General features: G+C 35.1%; 1 protein-coding gene across 5 annotated transcripts in view; it reads left to right on the top strand.

The window, feature by feature from the left end:
- SGCG (sarcoglycan gamma) overlaps positions 1-10,907 on the top strand; it is a 307,721-nt gene extending 296,814 nt beyond the window's left edge. For all 5 annotated transcript variants that reach the window (XM_074303664.1, XM_074303665.1, XM_074303666.1 and 2 more), the window contains exons 7-8: positions 2,095-2,218; positions 10,340-10,907. In XM_074303664.1, coding sequence (XP_074159765.1) covers positions 2,095-2,218; positions 10,340-10,522 — 307 coding nt within the window. In that variant the 3' untranslated portion in view covers positions 10,523-10,907. The remainder of the gene's footprint in view (positions 1-2,094; positions 2,219-10,339) is intronic.
- The last annotated feature ends 6,041 nt before the right edge of the window (positions 10,908-16,948 follow it).

The raw sequence follows: 16,948 nt of genomic DNA, 5'->3' as shown, positions 1-16,948 counted from the left end.
GCTTCAATTTTATGATTATTCTGATTTGACTGTGAAAATAATCAAATATCACAAGTGTTTACATTGGGTCAGCCTAGGTAGCAGAGCATATAGGCCTAAATTGGAATCACAGCAGGTATGTGATCCTGGGCAAGGCATTTAACTGTTCTCAGATAGTTTCTTCATCTAAAAAAAAGAGAATAATAAGAGCATCTACTTCACAGTGTTCTTTTGAGAATCAAATAAGTTAATATACACAAAGCACTGTGTCAAACTTAAAGCATTATGCAAATGTTAACTATTATAATTATAATTATTTTCAGAACAGCTGTCACTGAATCATTTTGCAAGGACCAAAATCTAGATCTAGAGCTTCACAGAACCTCAGAGACCCTCTATTCCAGGATCCTCATTATACTAATGAAGAAACTGAGGTTTAGAGAGGATATGACAGTTTTTTGATATTTATTTAATATTTATTTATTTAAATACTTTAATTTAATTTATTTATTTAATATAATAATATTTAAATAAATTATTTGTTGGTTCAGATAGGTGGCACAGTGAATACAGCGCTGGGCCTGGAGCCAGAATTCTTTATGAGTTGAAATTTGACTTCAAATATTTCCTGGGTGACCCCACTGGCCAAGATATTTTTGCCTCAGTTTCCTCATCTGTAAAATGAACTGAAGAAGGAAATAAAAAGTCACTCCAGTACCTGCAAAGAAAACCCTAAATGAAGTCACAAAGAACTAGACACAACTGAACAACAAACCTTTACAATTTTTTTTCAGTTCCTCAGTTTCTTTTTCCCTTTTTTCTTCCCTTTCTCTTCTTTGCCCTCATCCTTTCCCTTATTATGAAAATGACAATAACGTAGCTAAATTGTGAAAGTTTTTTTCTCAAATCCCTGAGCTAACAGTGCAGGAGTTAGAATAGCTTTCAAGTAGTCAAGTTATGCCATCTTGTGGCAATACAATGAATCCAGTAAATCCCATGTGCTGCCCTACGTGCAATGTGTTTCAGGCTTTTATTCAGTGTTTGCCTTTGCTACATCTCTAACATGCCCATTTTTATTTCAATCCCAGAAGATTTCAAGGATTTGGGGTAGATGGAAAGCACAATTTCAGAGTAAACACTATCTCATTAAAAATCTAAAACCAAGTCAAATAAATTTATGATGTTTGCATCTGGCTGTGTATTCTTCCAAAGTGATCTAGACTGTGCATCTGGCTCTGTAATTCCTGCCAGCTAAAAAACTATCCAAACAGAGAATTATCTGAAACTGAGAGGCTGCAACTCTTATATTAAAATGAACATTTTATATGTTCTCTGATTTTCTTAAAGATCTGTCTTTCTTTCCAAACATGATTTTGCATTTTAACTAAAAATATTTGTAGAAAAGTTTTCCCAGATGACCTTTTCTATCTGGTTTCATATGTCATTAAATAATATGATATTATTCAATATTAAAATAAGATTGTACAATGTGTTTTCACTGCTTTGAAGACACTAATGCTGAAAGTTCCCCTTGGGTAGCTTATATTTACATTTTTACAATTCTTCATTCATTTTACATACAATTTACATTCTTCAATCTTCCATTTCTTACAGGGAATTTATTTATTAAATATATATCATTACATGTTTTATGTTATGAATGTGAAAAGAAATCCGGGTTAATTTCAAGCCGAAATATTACTATTTATAGAAACAAACTTTATTTGATTTTAATAACCTTAAAATATCATAGAAATGTTGATGTTTGAGAAATCTATGATACTAAATTGTTATAATATTAAACTTGCTCTGTGTGTGTATGTAAGATTTTATGCCTATAGTTATGAGAAGCGTTACTACTGAGATAACCGTTGTCTGTCCTGGGGGCTGACTTTCTCTGCTACTAGATTCAGGTCTGATTTTTTTTTCTGAAATCTAGACCAAAAGCAAAAGGTTCTTCAAAACTTTTCTGAACTATTGAAGAAGAGATCATTGATCCTGATTTTTGTATTACAAGTAAGGGTTGTATTAACTCCCTACTAAAATAAATTTTACTAGAATGTTGTTTTACTAGTCTTTGGCTCAGTACTTTTTTTTTTTTTTTTTTACTTTCAGGCTGGAATCTCCCACAAGGAGCCTAAGTATGGATGCACCAAGAGGGGTCCATATTAAAGCAAATTCTGGGAAGATTGAAGCTCTCTCTCAAATGGATATCAAATTACATAGCAGTGATGGGATGGTAAGCTAAATAAAGCAGGCTTCTATTATATAAATGGACCACTTCCATTTAGTTGTAGTCAAAGCAGAAACAAGTTTCTTGGGTTAGCACATTAACTTTGTATGTTTCATAAGAAAAAATGACTAAAAATTATAAAAGGTTGTAAAAAAAGATTAAAAAACTAAAGAAATAAAAAATAAAAATGACAAAATTATAAAGGTTATAAAAAATTATAAAAATGATGTTGAAAATAGGCTTGACAGAATAATCTTCTTAATGCAATAATGTGATAATTTATTTTTCTATTCTTATTATATACTATTCTTCTTCATGATCTCTAAATACTAACTAAAATTGACTTATTTCTTAATCCTTAATTCTGTCTTGCCCTCATCCATGTTTTGGCCTTTATAAGCACTATCCCACACCCATAAAACCATCCTCCTTCCACATTCCTTTCTTTAAAACTCAGTTAAAGGGTCGTCCTTTACATAAAGCTTTTCGTGCTCTACCCAGATCATTTCTTCCATACCTATCCCATAAAATTATTGCTTAATAACTTGTGTTCTATTTTTCTATGTATTTGTCTTCTCTCTCTGCCAGATTTCAACCTCCTTAAAAAACAGAAGCAAATTTTTATCTGTCTTTATACCCAGAATAACTAGCATAGTTTAATGTATACAATAGGCTCTTAATTGATATTTGTGGAATTAAATTGAAATTTTAGCACCTTTAGAAATGCAAAGATAAAAAATGTACTTTCATTGGAGAATGCTGTTTCTTCAACTATTATTAATGTATTGCTCTCATAACAACCAATAGGCAAATGTAGTCATTGTGTAAAATCCAAGAGTTGAAAAAGATCCCAGAGACCATGGTACTTGGTACATTTTTTCCCCCCCTGAGGCTGGGGTTAAGTGACTTGCCCAGGATCACACAGCTAGGAAGTGTTAAGTGTCTGAGACCAGATTTGAACTCAGGTCCTCCTGAATTCAGGGCTGGTGCTCTATCCACTGCACCACCTAGCTGTCCCTAGGTCCATGCTTTTAAAACAATAACTACAATATCAACAAATGTTCATTTAGCTACTGCTTTAAAAATTCTAATCCATTCCCTTCTTAGAAAACTCATTTCTGTTTTGGACAATTCTCATCATTTCATTAAGTCCCTTTTTTCATCAAGTCTACAGCAGTTTTCTTGCAATTTCAGTCAATTAATCAAAGAAAGTAGAACTACAGAGCTTAAAAAATCTAACAAGGGAGACTAAAAGTACATTTGCCATAGATAAAATAGACATCAGGAAATTTGGGGAGAGTAGAGACATTAACAGCTAGAAATGAGAGACAGAAAAGGACGGTCTTAAGTAAAAGATGATATTTAAATTGAACACTAGCAGACTCTAAGGATTCTGTGCATTATGCATTCTTGGGGTGGTGCACAGCTTGTGTAAAGGTGCAAGACTAAAAAAAATGTAATGTTCTATGTAAAGAACATTCATTCATAAAAGAGTTAACAAAGAAGAATAACAAAGTTGGAGAAATGGATTTGAACCAGGTTCAAGCAAATTATAGAGTTTTAAATAACCCTAAAACTCATTGTTAAGCAGGAGAATGACATAGTCAGATCTATGTTTTAGGAATATTAACTTTGATAGTTTTCTGAAGAAAGGATTGGAGAGGGAAAAGACTTGAGGTAGGGAAATCAACTAGAAAACTGTGGATGAGGGCCTGAACTAGAGTGGTAGTTATATACAAATGGAAAGGGGAGAATGGATACTACAGATATTAAAGAGATAGATTCCAAAAAAATTTCAAACTAATCTTATATGTAGGGCAAGTGAAGGGAGAAATTGATTGTAACTTTGAAGCTATAAACCAGGGTGACTATGACCTCAACAGATATAAAGAAGTTAGGAAGAGGGGTCAATTTAGGAAGAAAGATAATAAACTTTAGAGTTTATATTGAGTATGAAATGCCTACAGTATATCTAGTTGAAAATGTTTATTATACAGTTAGTAATGCAGAACTGGAACTTAATAGAGAGACTAGGGCTAGACTAGGGCTAGCTGGTCTAGGAATCATCCATGCAAAGAATCAAACCATTGCCTCATGAGGCTTACCTGAAAAAAAACTAATCCTTTTTCTATATGATAATCTTTTAAATACTTAAGGACACCTATGATATCTCCACAAGTTAGTCTTTTCTCTAAGATAAAAATCCTGAATTCTTTCCATTACTCTCTGTGAGCATGTTCTCCATCCCTACAACTATTCTAGCAACATTTTTTGGACATGCTGCATATTGTCTATGTCTTTTCTCTCATAGGATATCCTAGATGACATCTCATCAGGGCAGAATACAATAAAATTAGTTTTCCTTCATCTGATGTTAACTTATTTCTATCAATTAGCTGGTCAACAAGCATAAATTAAATATCTCCCTTATACCAGACAATTGCCCTGGTATTAGATATACAAAGGCAAAAAATGAAGGTTCCAGCTCTGAGGGAGGTTCCTCTTAAAGGACCAACAATCTTTTACAGATGCCTCCAAAGAAAATATTTGTGCTGTATACTCTCATACCATAAAGAGAGTAGTCAGGACTCCATTTCAGTCTACTCAACATAATGAATTATTTGCTATCATGCTAGCTCTTACATATTACCCAGGAAACATAAATATAATTACTGATTCAGCCTATTCAGTAGGTGTAGTATAAAGAATTGCCACAGCCCAAATAAAATTTGCAGCCTCTAATATTTATCAGCTCTTTAAGGAACTTCAAGAGCAAGTGAGAAAACATCCAGGCAAAATTTATATCTTGCATGTCCACTCACATAGTGGACTTCCAGGTCTTATTTTTGAAGGTGAAACAGGAGTTTTTACTCCTTTTGTGGTTGAAAAAAATCCCCTTCAATCTGTGGGGAAGAGACATTTTACAGCAGATAGGATTAAAAATAAGCATTTCGGCTTTTTAGGCAGGGCTGCTGTTGAAGGCCTACCTGCACTTTCACCAGTTCCTATTTAGTGGAAGACTGATTCACCAGTGTGGGTAGAACAGTGGCCCTTAAGAAGTGATAAAATTCAGGCCTTATTAGACATAGTGAACGAACAACTTGACCAAGGACACTTGCGGCCTTCTCTAAGTCCTTGGAATTCCCCAGTATTTGTGGTGAAAAAGAAATCTGGGAAATGGAGGATGTTAACTGATCTAAGAAGAGTAAATGAACAGATGAAAACTATGGGAACTCTTCAGCCTGGACTTCCATCTCCTACTCAGTTGCCAAGAGAATGGCTTCTATGGGTTATAGACATTAAGGATTGTTTCTATTCTATCCCTCTAGATAAGGAGGGTATGAAAAGATTGCCTTTTTCAGTGCCTAGTGTTAATTTGGCTGAGACTTATAAAAGATATGAATGGACAGTTTTGCCACAGGGAATGAAAAACAGCCCTACTATGTGCCAAATGTATATTGCTGCTGCTCTTGCTCCAATAAGAAAAGCATTTCCAAAAGTAATATTGTTACATTACATGGATGATATTTTGGGATGTGCACCTGAGGAACAAATGTTAGAAGCATGTCTACAAAAGACCATGGACACACTAAAGTACTACAAACTGCATATAGCTACAGAAAAAAATTCAAAGACATGCTCCTTTTCAATATTTAGGATATGAAGTATATCCTAAGACACTCACAGTACAAAAGCTTTCTTTAAGAACAGAGAAGTTGAACACCTTAAATGATTTCCAAAAATTAATAGGAGATATCCAATGGATGTGTCCAGTGTTAGGCTTAACTACCAATCAACTGCAACCTCTATATGACATTTTAAGGGGAGACAGTGCTTTAAGTTCACCACGCCAGCTTACAAAAGAAGCATAAGAGGCTTTGAGAGAAGTTGAACTGGCTTTATCCAAAGTGGTTGAAAGAGTCACTCAAAAACCCTTGGAAATATCAGTTTTTCCTACAAAAGAGGCACCCACAGCAGTCCTTCATCAAAGAGACAGGGTGATTGAGTGGGTGAACCTCCCAGCACAACCAGAACAAAGCCTTACTCCTTACCCAGTGCTTGTGGCTAGAATTTTATTAAAGGCAATTAAGAGAGTAATACAATTATCTGGAATAAGTCCTGAAAAAATATACACATTCTATACTAATGCACAAATTAATGTATGCTGTGAGACCATCCCAGAATGGCAAATTTTATTGGCCACCGCTCCAAATTTTGCACATGGATATCCATTAAAGATAACCTGGCTACTACATAATTGGCGATGGATTTTTGAAGAAAAGGTTTCTAAGGTTCCTCTTAAAGGACCAACAATCTTTACAGACGCCTCCAAAGAAAATATTTGTGCTGTATGCTTTCATGATTTAACCATAAAGAGAGTAGTCAGGACTCCTTTTCAGTCCACTCAGCAGAATGAATTATTTGCTATCAAGCATATTATTTTTATTAAATCTGTGGTTTCTTCAGTAAAGGATATGCCCAGTAAAGAACTTCAACCAATACATATTGAGTAGAAATCTCTCTACAACTTCAGTGTTTTAAGAGCTAAATGTTGCCTAGGCTCTGAGGAGTTAATGACTTCCTTAGAGTCATATAACTTATATGTATCAGAGGTGAGACTTGAATTCAGGTCTTCCTCACTTTTGAGCCAACTCTATTTACTATGATATGTTCCCTTTCTCTGCCATAAATTGTTAGGATTACTAAGTGAGAACTCGGGTTGTCTGGATAGTGACAAGGTGAGAATTCAGGTTGGACAATTACAAGGTGAGAACTCAGGTTGACTTGATGGAAGGAGCAGGCTCATTGGCTGAGGTGGTTCTTCCCAGAAGCCCTTGCATTATCCCACGCCCATTCTCTGGGAGAATAAAAGAGAGGACTCCCAGAGATAAAAAAAAAGACTCTGCATTGCATCAGGCTTGACGGGGCTCTCTGCAGGAAGGGAAGTCACTTCTAAGGACAAGAGTTAACAGCAACTGCCTGGAGACAACGGTTAACTACAGGAAGAAGAATCTGTCTGAAAGATTTGAGTAGACACAGCAGATCTCTTCCCAGAGAGCGATCCGGCAGCTTCTGGAGACAACAGCACGCTACAATAAATATGTGGGTTTTGTTGTTTTTCAGTCATTTTTCAAGTGTGCCCAAATCTTTCTGACCCAATTGAGGTTTTTTTTGGCAAAGATACTGAAATAGTTTATCATTCCCTTCTGTAGCTCATTTTATATATCAGGAAACTAAGGCAAACAGAGTTCAGTGATTTGCCCAAGATTACATAGCTGCAGCCTATGGCCAGATCTGAACTCAGGAAGATGAGTCTTCCAGACTCCAAGTCTGGTAATCTATCTACTGTGTCACTGCACTGCCCCCAGTCTGTGGGTAAAATTAAGCAAATATCTTAACCTTTTAGAGTCTCCATAACCTTTATCAAACTATCTTCAAATGGAATGATGGCTATGAAAGTATTTTGAAAAATTAATCATTAGACAAACTCAAGTTTTTTTAAATATGGGAAGAAATAGCTAACCAGAAAAATAATGGGCTGGAACTCTTAAGCTTGTCATTACAATGAACTATATGCTCTTTTATTCTGGGAGATGGAGGAATAGACATATTCTAAACATGCACAGGAGGACTCTCCTCCTGATCTGCATGAACACTTCATTATTATTTCCAGAGTATTCTGGAGGATACTGATTCATTTTGAAGCCATGTCTCATGCATTAATCATGTGTAGAACCCTTTGTGCTCCCTTTTGGTTATTAATAAAAGTTTTAATAATACACATTTCTATAGCACTTAGACATCCAAAAAATATTTTCCTCAAAACTCCCTAAGATAGTGCAATTATTATCATTCCCACTTTATAGACAAGGGAACTGAAAGTTAGAAAGTTAGATGCCTAGCAAATAAAAAATAATCTGGAATGATAATCAAGTTCAACACTATTTCCAGTACACCAGCATTCTTATCTTTATGAAAATTACAGTCTGGCAAGTTTACAGAGGACAAGAAAATCTAAAACAGATTAGAAAATTCACTTACCTTCTTTTTGCCACAGTTTCCTTATTTGTAGAATGGAATTAATAGAATCTATTTTCCAGGATTCTTGTAGGATAAAATGATATATTTGTAAAATACTTTACAAAACTTTAACAGAATTGGCACATGTTTATTTTTCCTACTTTACAAATGGGAAAACAGAGGCTGTGACCACAGAGAAATAGTAGAGTGATCGTTGCTTCTAGTTTTCCTGAATCCTAATCCAATATTCCCCCACTTTGCTAGCAGATGGGAAAAAAATTTTAAAAGAAAACTAATACTTTTTGTATTATACTTAGAAACAATGCAATTCAGAGATTAAATTGAGAAAATTACATTTTCCTTATTCTTATCATTGTTGGCAAAAAGCATTCAAGGCACTTATGTGTGCTAGAAGGGTGTAATTACTAATCAAGGCCCTGAATGTGTTTCCCACTTACACATGACCCTAATTAGAAAAAATACAAGCCAATGAGTCCTAATGATGTCAATGTGCCTGAAAAAATATATTGTAAATGTGTTTCACTTAAAGCTATTTTATGCCACTCAAAGTATTTTTGTATTTGAATAATGATACTGAAGCGAGAGGGAACTTTTAACTAAAGTTGTGTTCTCTTTAAGAAACTGTATTTCCTTTTGATCTGTGATCCCTTTCAGAGTCTCAGTCCCTCCTGAAAAAGGCATATCCCACCTCCCTAGATAAGTTATTTTTCCAGGATGCCAGAGCCTTTGATTCAATTAAAAATCCTAGTCAAAAATCACCTCTTTGAAGTGTTGTTAATTCCAATAGAAGATCCAGGTTGAAAACTTAAGAATATAAGCCTGGAAACCTCGGCTCCTGAAGCCCCAGGACTCCTTAAAAGGGACAGTATCTTGACTCATTATTTGCAGATGGCCCTAGGTAGCTTGCTCAGCTGTCAGGACCCTTCTGGCTCCTGAGAAAGCATTCTCAGCTCCAAAATTTCATTTCCCAATAAATCTTTGACACCATAGAAGTCAGTCTGCTGGCAAACTGATTTCTATCCAATAATAAACTTTCATTTTGCAACTAATAATTCAGGAATGAGTGAATTCTTTGACTCCTAAACCTGCAGCCGATCTAAAGAGGATTCTTAACAACTCTCTTATTGCCACTAATCTCTTGACCAACAGGAATTGAGAGCATTCCAACCACATCAGTTCCAACTAGACCTGAATTGTGTTGTTCCCAGGAAAGTTTTCTGAATTAAGAACTGTACTTCAGAAGCCTGGATCTCAGAGTCTACTTAGATCAATGTGTTTGAATATAGCATGAACATTGGGATCTTCTTTCTATACCAACATTGTCAAACTCAAATAGAAACTGGGGCTACTAAACTATACATAAGGATTTTTGAGGGCTGCTCATTGACTTAGAAAATCACATATTAAAATCATTTATGTTTTATTATATTTTTCATTGATTGTTAAGTATTTCCTTTACATTTTAATCTGGTTTAGCTACCCTTACAAGTGTTGTCTATTTACCACATGCATCCTGCAGTGTCAAACACTTCTATTCCATGTAACTGCTCCAAATATGTACTTTCCCCCCTACTCAAGGAGCCCAGAGAGCAGAAACAGAGCCTTCTATGAATAGCTGTAGCAATTCTTTTCCCAGTGTTTTTCAGCTCCTACAAACTAACAGAATCTTGGACACAAGCTTCCTTAGTCATTGTAATGCTAACATAATCATGTGTTGCCAAACAGGACTGGATAAACAGTTCTCAAAATTGGCTGAGCTCATTGAGCAAGGAAAAGTTCCATCCAACAGAAGGGGAAGGGAAGAAAAGCTTTAATTCCCTCCTGGATGAGAAGACAGAAGATAGAAATGAGTAGAAATCAGTTTCAAATCAAATATCTACTAGGATTTCTTGGGGGAGATGCTGTCTTTGTATTTTATTTCCAGACTTTAGCATAATGCCTGGCACATTATAGGACCTTAATAGATGTTTAAAAATTCATCCGTAATTGCAATCTCCTTCCTTTTCACATTCATTCATTTTGCTATGACTATGTCTGTTTCATTATGACTCTGACTTTCTCATCTATTTTTTTTCTCATACACAGCTTGTGTTGGATGCTGCCACTGTGTGTTTGCCTAAATTGGTTCAGGGGACTCGGAGTCACCCTGGCAGCTCCCAGAGACTCTATGAAATCTGTGTGTGCCCAGATGGAAAGCTTTACCTGTCAGTGGCTGGAGTGGGTTCTACTTGCCAAGAAAACAGTAGTGTCTGTCAGAAAAGCACCTGAACATGCCATCAAATTGTCAAGGCACATTTCAGTGAACTTGACAATTCTCACTAAATAATTATTCTCGATCATGAGAGCTGGAGTGTATATCTTACTTCTGGGAATGGATGAAGGAAATACACACACACACACACACACACACACACACACACACACACACACACGCAAACTTTTTGAACTGAACTCAGAAAAACTGCCAGTGAAAATGTTTGGATGAAACTCTGTTCTGGAGGTGGCATCAAGACTTGAATTTAAGGCTGCATTTAAAGGAAATGAAGAGAATTTGTTTGCAACACTGAACTGTTTAATTTCCATCAGAATGAAGAGTTAATTGTAACTATTTCCTCATCTCCCTCCCCATACATGTAAATACACAATGAAATGTTACATCACTGTGTGGAATTCATTTCTAATGACCTATACTATATGTGTATGTATGTAATAGAAGTGACTGGGGCACCAAACCAAAGCTAACAGGAAACTAAAACTGCTCCAAAAAAATTCAAATTTTATTATTCTAAAAGAAAGGGATGCATCCTCCATGTGTACATCCCCATCTATCTCACACTACTTATTCCATCCCTAATCACCATCACCACTTCTCAACTCCCATTATGCAAACCCAATTTATGTCTCCTCCCTCTCTTTCCCTTTTAGTCCCAAATCTCCTCCCTCTCCTTCACACTTATCACTTTTTCATCTCTCCTCCCTCTTTTCCCTTTCCATCTCCCTCCCTCTCCCCCACATGCATGCACACAGTATATACACAGATTCTGACATATACATATAATCTCCATCCTGTCCATTCATATCCTTAGGACACACACACACACACACACACACACACACACACACACACACACATATACATATATATTGATATATATCTTTTGTATACCGTCTCTCATACTGTAATGCCAGAGAAACAGAGGCAAGACAGAGATGAGGGTTTTTAATATTTTAATAGAGGAGAGTTTGAAACTGGCAGCCATACTAGCCAGCCAGCTGGATGGGACTCTTGCATCAAAGCAGCCAGAAACAAGCAAGGACTTCAGCAATTAGGGAAACAAAGGCAAGGGGAGTAGAATACTAGGGTGGGTGGAAGTTTCAGGAAAGTACCATAACTTTTTAATTCTTACAGGTTGGGGATGAAGAAGGAAGGATCATAAATTCTGATAAGTTTGGAGGGAAGAAGCTTGGACACAGTAAGTCTGAGCCAGAAAGATAGAGTACCATCTAAGTATTTGAGAAAAGCCATCTGGAGTTTTATGACTCTTTGAAATGCCAGAGTGGCCAGGTCTTAATGTCAGTCTTAATGGTCAAGAAGGGGAAGTAGCCAAAAGGGAAACTGAAGCAGAACAATTCAGGGAAACTGAGGTAGAACATTTCAGGGAAACTGAGGCATAACAATACAGCCATGCTATATATTTGGCCCATTTTTTATCTTTCCTTAACATTGTGATATCCTTTATTTTGATCCAAATTTCCCCAAATCTTTAATCATCCTCATAATATCCTCTCCTCACCAAACCATCATTTTAGATTCTATCATTATATTACAAGCTACAATATTTTGGGAAACGTGGGTTTAAATTTAAAAAAAAAAGTGTTAAGTGTTTGGGAAACTACAAAGAGGATTAGAAAAATGTCCTATGCACTCATTTTCTTAAAGTCTCTTAAGTGTGCTATCTCTGAATCCTATCAAAAAAAAAAAAAAAAAAGTCCATCAGACTTCACTAGGAATCCTATTTTCTGGGGATTTTTAACACATTCAAACTGAATTTATTTGGTGGCATGGGCAAAGTAGACTTATTTACACAAATTCTCTAAAGATTAGTATGCTTCTGTTTTGAAATATGTAAAGTATCCAGTGCCTCCAAAGCAAGGTAAAACTAAAAAGGCTCTTTGAGGTAACAATGCTCTAATGAGGCATGTTTGATTTCCTGCCAGACTCCTTAGGTTTCTAGGGGATTAAGTACTCAGATTTCACTTGGAGAAGGTCCCTGAGTCTATAAATTGATAATGGCCTGAGAAACTGAGCCACCAAATTAGCTGAGTTAACTAAATTTGATGTTAAGTTGTTTGTTTGTTTGGTTTTTTTTTAGGGAGTTATAACATAATCAGCAAACATTTATTTAGCACCTCCTAAATGCTGTTGTGTTAAGCACTTCAAGAGGAAAAATAAGTAAGATAAAATATATGCAAACTAGATGAAAATAATCTCAGAGGAAAAGACAATAGCGCTGAATTTGGGGTTGGGGAAAGATTTCTTTAGAAAACGGCATTTTAATTGAGCCTTGAAAGAAGCCAAGAAAATAATGTAAGGAAGAACATTTTAGGCATGGAGGAAAGCCTGTGCAAAGGCATGGAGATGGGGGTCTCCATAAGTCCAACATAATTGCATTGTGAAATATATTGAGAGGAGTAGAGTGTAAATAGATTGGAAAGGCAAGGAGAGACCAACTTATTAAGAAAACTGAGAAAGAAAACCAATTAGAAATTACTGTCACAGCCAAGACAATGTATAACCAGGATGTGAATGAAGAGCAAGGAATAAACTAGAGATGTCATAGGACATCAAATTTAAAATGGCCAAAAGGCAACTGGTGATGAAGATCTGTAGATCAGGAGATCAACACATAAAGATCTATAGATCATTTGTCAAATCAGATTGTAAATCAAAATAAACTAATTTTAATAATCCTTAATGCTGAAATACTGATAAAATATCTATGTTTTCCTAATCAGCATATGTTGATTGCCCATAATTTATTACCTTGCATTGTGATGGGCCACAAAGAAGCAGAAATAAGTATAGAGGGAAGATATGATAGTGAAGAATAGAATTCAGTTTCAGTCCTTTACAGGGGAAGAATTCAAATTGTATTTGTGTCTCTTTTTCACACTCCACATACTCAAAGTTAATTTTCATGATCTGTTTGTCACTCTCAAGTTAGAAAAGATCTCATTGGTCATTTGGACAAACCCATATCTGAAGCAGTCTACAGTACAAGTGATCATCTGGTTTTTCTTAAAGACCTCCACTAATTAAAAACTATTACTTCCTGAGGCAATTCCTTTCATTTTTCAACAGGTTTTATTATTCCAAAGCAAATCCTCCGATCATGTGGAAATTTAGTCCTCTGGAACTCATTTATCTTAATCCAATCTTTTCAGCCAAACAGAATAAACAGAATTAATTCTTCTTCCATATAACACTTTAAATGCCCTTCTGATAATAATGGGGTCTAGAACTAAACATATTCCAGATTCGGTCTGACTAGAGTGGTACACAGGGAGATTCACTGCATACTAGATATTTAAGTCCCTATTAATTAGCTTTGCCTTCTTGGCTGTTACATCATACTGTTCTTACTAAGTCCCTCAAGCCATTTTTACACAAAACTTAATTATTTTCCCCAACTTGTAGTTGTACAAACCTGACTTTTTAAAAACAAATGTATCTCTTCCAAATTTCATTTGCTTAGATATGGCTTATCATTATAGTCTATACAATAGTTTTTTATTATTCCTTCTATATTTTATAATACATTAGCTATCCTTTAAAGCTTCATCTGAACCCTAATATTAACCTATAATATTATAGCTTGTAGAAGGAATAGTGGGAGGAAATAGCAACAAGGATGACCAACATTTCCTTTTTATATTCCCAAATGCCTATCATTGTTAACTGAGCAGGTCCCCTCATTTTGCAAAGTCAGCATAGTTTAGAGACAGGAATGGTAAACTACAGCTTGAGAATGGAAGATAGAGTTTGTTTTTATACAAACCATAAGCTAAGAATGGTTTTTACATTTTTTAAACACTCAAAAAGCTTTATTAAAAGATGTAAGAAAAAAACCATTCTTAGTCTTCAATCCCTACAAAAACAGTAGTGGACAGAAAACCTGAAGAACTTTTCTCATATCATCCTTGACTTCTCTGTAGTATTTAACACTGTGGGCCAATCATTTCTCAAAATATTCAATTTTTTCTTCATTTTCTTGAAATTGCTTTCTCTTGCATAAATTCTTGTCCTATCTGTTTCACCCTGCCTCAGTCTCCTTTGCTAGTTCTTCATTCGTTGCTCACTCTCAAGACAGACTCCTTTTTCATCCTTCATGAAGACTTCATCTTCATCATCATCAAAGAGCATAGAGATATGCTCTTTCTTTTGAGGATCTTATCACCTCCTTTGGCTTTAATTAGTATCATTATTAATACCTGACCAATATATCTAGATCTTCTCTCTTCTGAGTTCCAATCCATATCACTAGCTGCAAGTTTACTTATTCCAAATGGATATCCCTCAGGCAAATCAAAAACAGCCTACCCAAAATATAATTCATTATTTCTCTCCAAAAAACTATAATTCTTCCAAATGTCCTATTTAAGTGCACCTTCAACCCTAATCATCCATTGTCAAAACCTGAGATTCATCCTTAACTCTTCTCTCTCCCCCATCCCCTTATCTTCAGCAACAAGACAGATGCCAAGTTTTGTTGATTCTACTTCTCTTACCTCCATCCATTGCTATTTCCTCACACAGCTACCTCCAGAGTTTAAGACATCTTCACCTGATCACCTGGATACAAAAAGTTTCCAAATTATTTCCTTGCCTTAAATCTGTTCCCTTTCAAATCCATCTTCCACATAGATATCAAAGAGACATTTCTAAAACCAATCTAACTGTGTTAAGAAGTTCTAGTGATTTCCCATTATTTCTAAAATGAAATAGTCTTGTTTGGCATTCAAAAACCTTGTTCCAACCCTGTACTGTCTTCATTAGTCTTCACAACTCTATTGTCCGCACTAACTTCATACACAACATTCTATTTCTTGTTTATGCCTTTTGAAAATTATTCTCCATGCCTGGAATGTTTTCTATTTAAATTATTAGAATTATTCTTTTCAATGCCTCTTCCTACATGAGGACCTTCCTAGTTCCTCCCTCCATCCCTCCCCCAAAAAATTTCCCTTGCATAATTCCTAAACACTATATGTATATGTTGTATCTTTTCTTTGTCCCACCCATCTCACTGAGATGTAAGGTACTTGAGGATAGATTTTCATTTTCGTTTTTGTATCTTTAGATACTTAATAAATGCTTACTTAACTTCAAGTACAGATATTTGTATTCAAATCCATCTCTGATACTGCCTATACAAACTAGCTATAAGATTATGAGTATCATCAAATGGGTTTATTTCCTCATTTGTGATGTGGGAATAATTGTCTCTAATTCACAATTTGCTAGAAAGACCAAGTTAAGGCATTTAGTAAATCTTAAAAATGTTGATAGTGGATAAAATGTAAGACTTGGATTCAAGAAGACTGGAATTGAAATGTCATTTGTGAAACAGCTATCTGATAGTGGCAAGTCACTTGTCTGAGTCTCCTCTATCTTTTCTGTATTAAGAAAAACAGTTATTACAGACCCTTTAAGGAGAATCAAATGAGATAATGTACCAAGAACTTTTAAAAACATTTTGTCAGTTGCTACATAATTTACAGATACAAAAATAAGTTGAAGAATTGTCTCAATCCAAGGTAATAAAACTGAGAGATATAACAAGGACTAGAACACAGGTTTCCTAACTTCTAGACCAGATTTTTTTCTACTACACCAAGCATAGTTTATTTTGTTACTCTTTATAATTTCTACCAAATATCTGCTCTGAAGATTTTTGTCCTTCATATTTTGCTAAAATATGGTAAAGAAAAAGAATCAAGGTAACAGTGATACTGATAACTTTCTCCTGCTTCAAAAACTATTAGTCTAAAGGACTCCTTTCACTTTTCTCAAACATTTCTCTTAACCAGCTCATATTTTTCATTTATCATTAAAATTGTCTAAAGCAAAAATAAATTTAAATTCCCTGATTAATATATTTAGCACATTTGACACAAATCTGTTAATGAAGATTCTCAGTCATTAACTGGAGATTTTAATTCTCTCAACTCCAAAACTCCAATTTCAACACGAAGCTGGGTCCTAAGAGCAAAATGTGATTTTAATCCATAACCTACTTACAATAAAATCTAAACCTATCTTACTATGGGGAGTTGTAAGTGAAGGAAGTTCACTCTGCCGATAAAACTTGGCAATTTATGATCTTAAGAGAGTTGCCTAGAGTGATTTGGCAATGATTTGCCTAAACTCATATAGAATATGTATGTGTCAAAGGTAGGATTTGAATCCAGGTCATCCTGGCTTTGAGGCTGGCTCTCTAACCAATGAACCACACTACCTCTCTCTATACTAATATCAGTAAGAGAAACAGAAATGTATACCATTTGAAGATTTACAAAACACCTTATTTACAACACAGTGAAGCAGATGGTATAAATATTATTATCCTGATTTTTAAAGATACAAATTTCATATAAGTTAAGTGACTTGCTCTCCAGGTTTGTATCAGAATT

This window comes from Sminthopsis crassicaudata, chromosome 3 (assembly GCF_048593235.1).
Source record: "Sminthopsis crassicaudata isolate SCR6 chromosome 3, ASM4859323v1, whole genome shotgun sequence".
Classification (NCBI taxonomy): Eukaryota; Metazoa; Chordata; class Mammalia; order Dasyuromorphia; family Dasyuridae; genus Sminthopsis; species Sminthopsis crassicaudata.
Note: the sequence above shows the minus strand (reverse complement) of the source record. Positions and strands in the feature narration are given on the sequence as shown.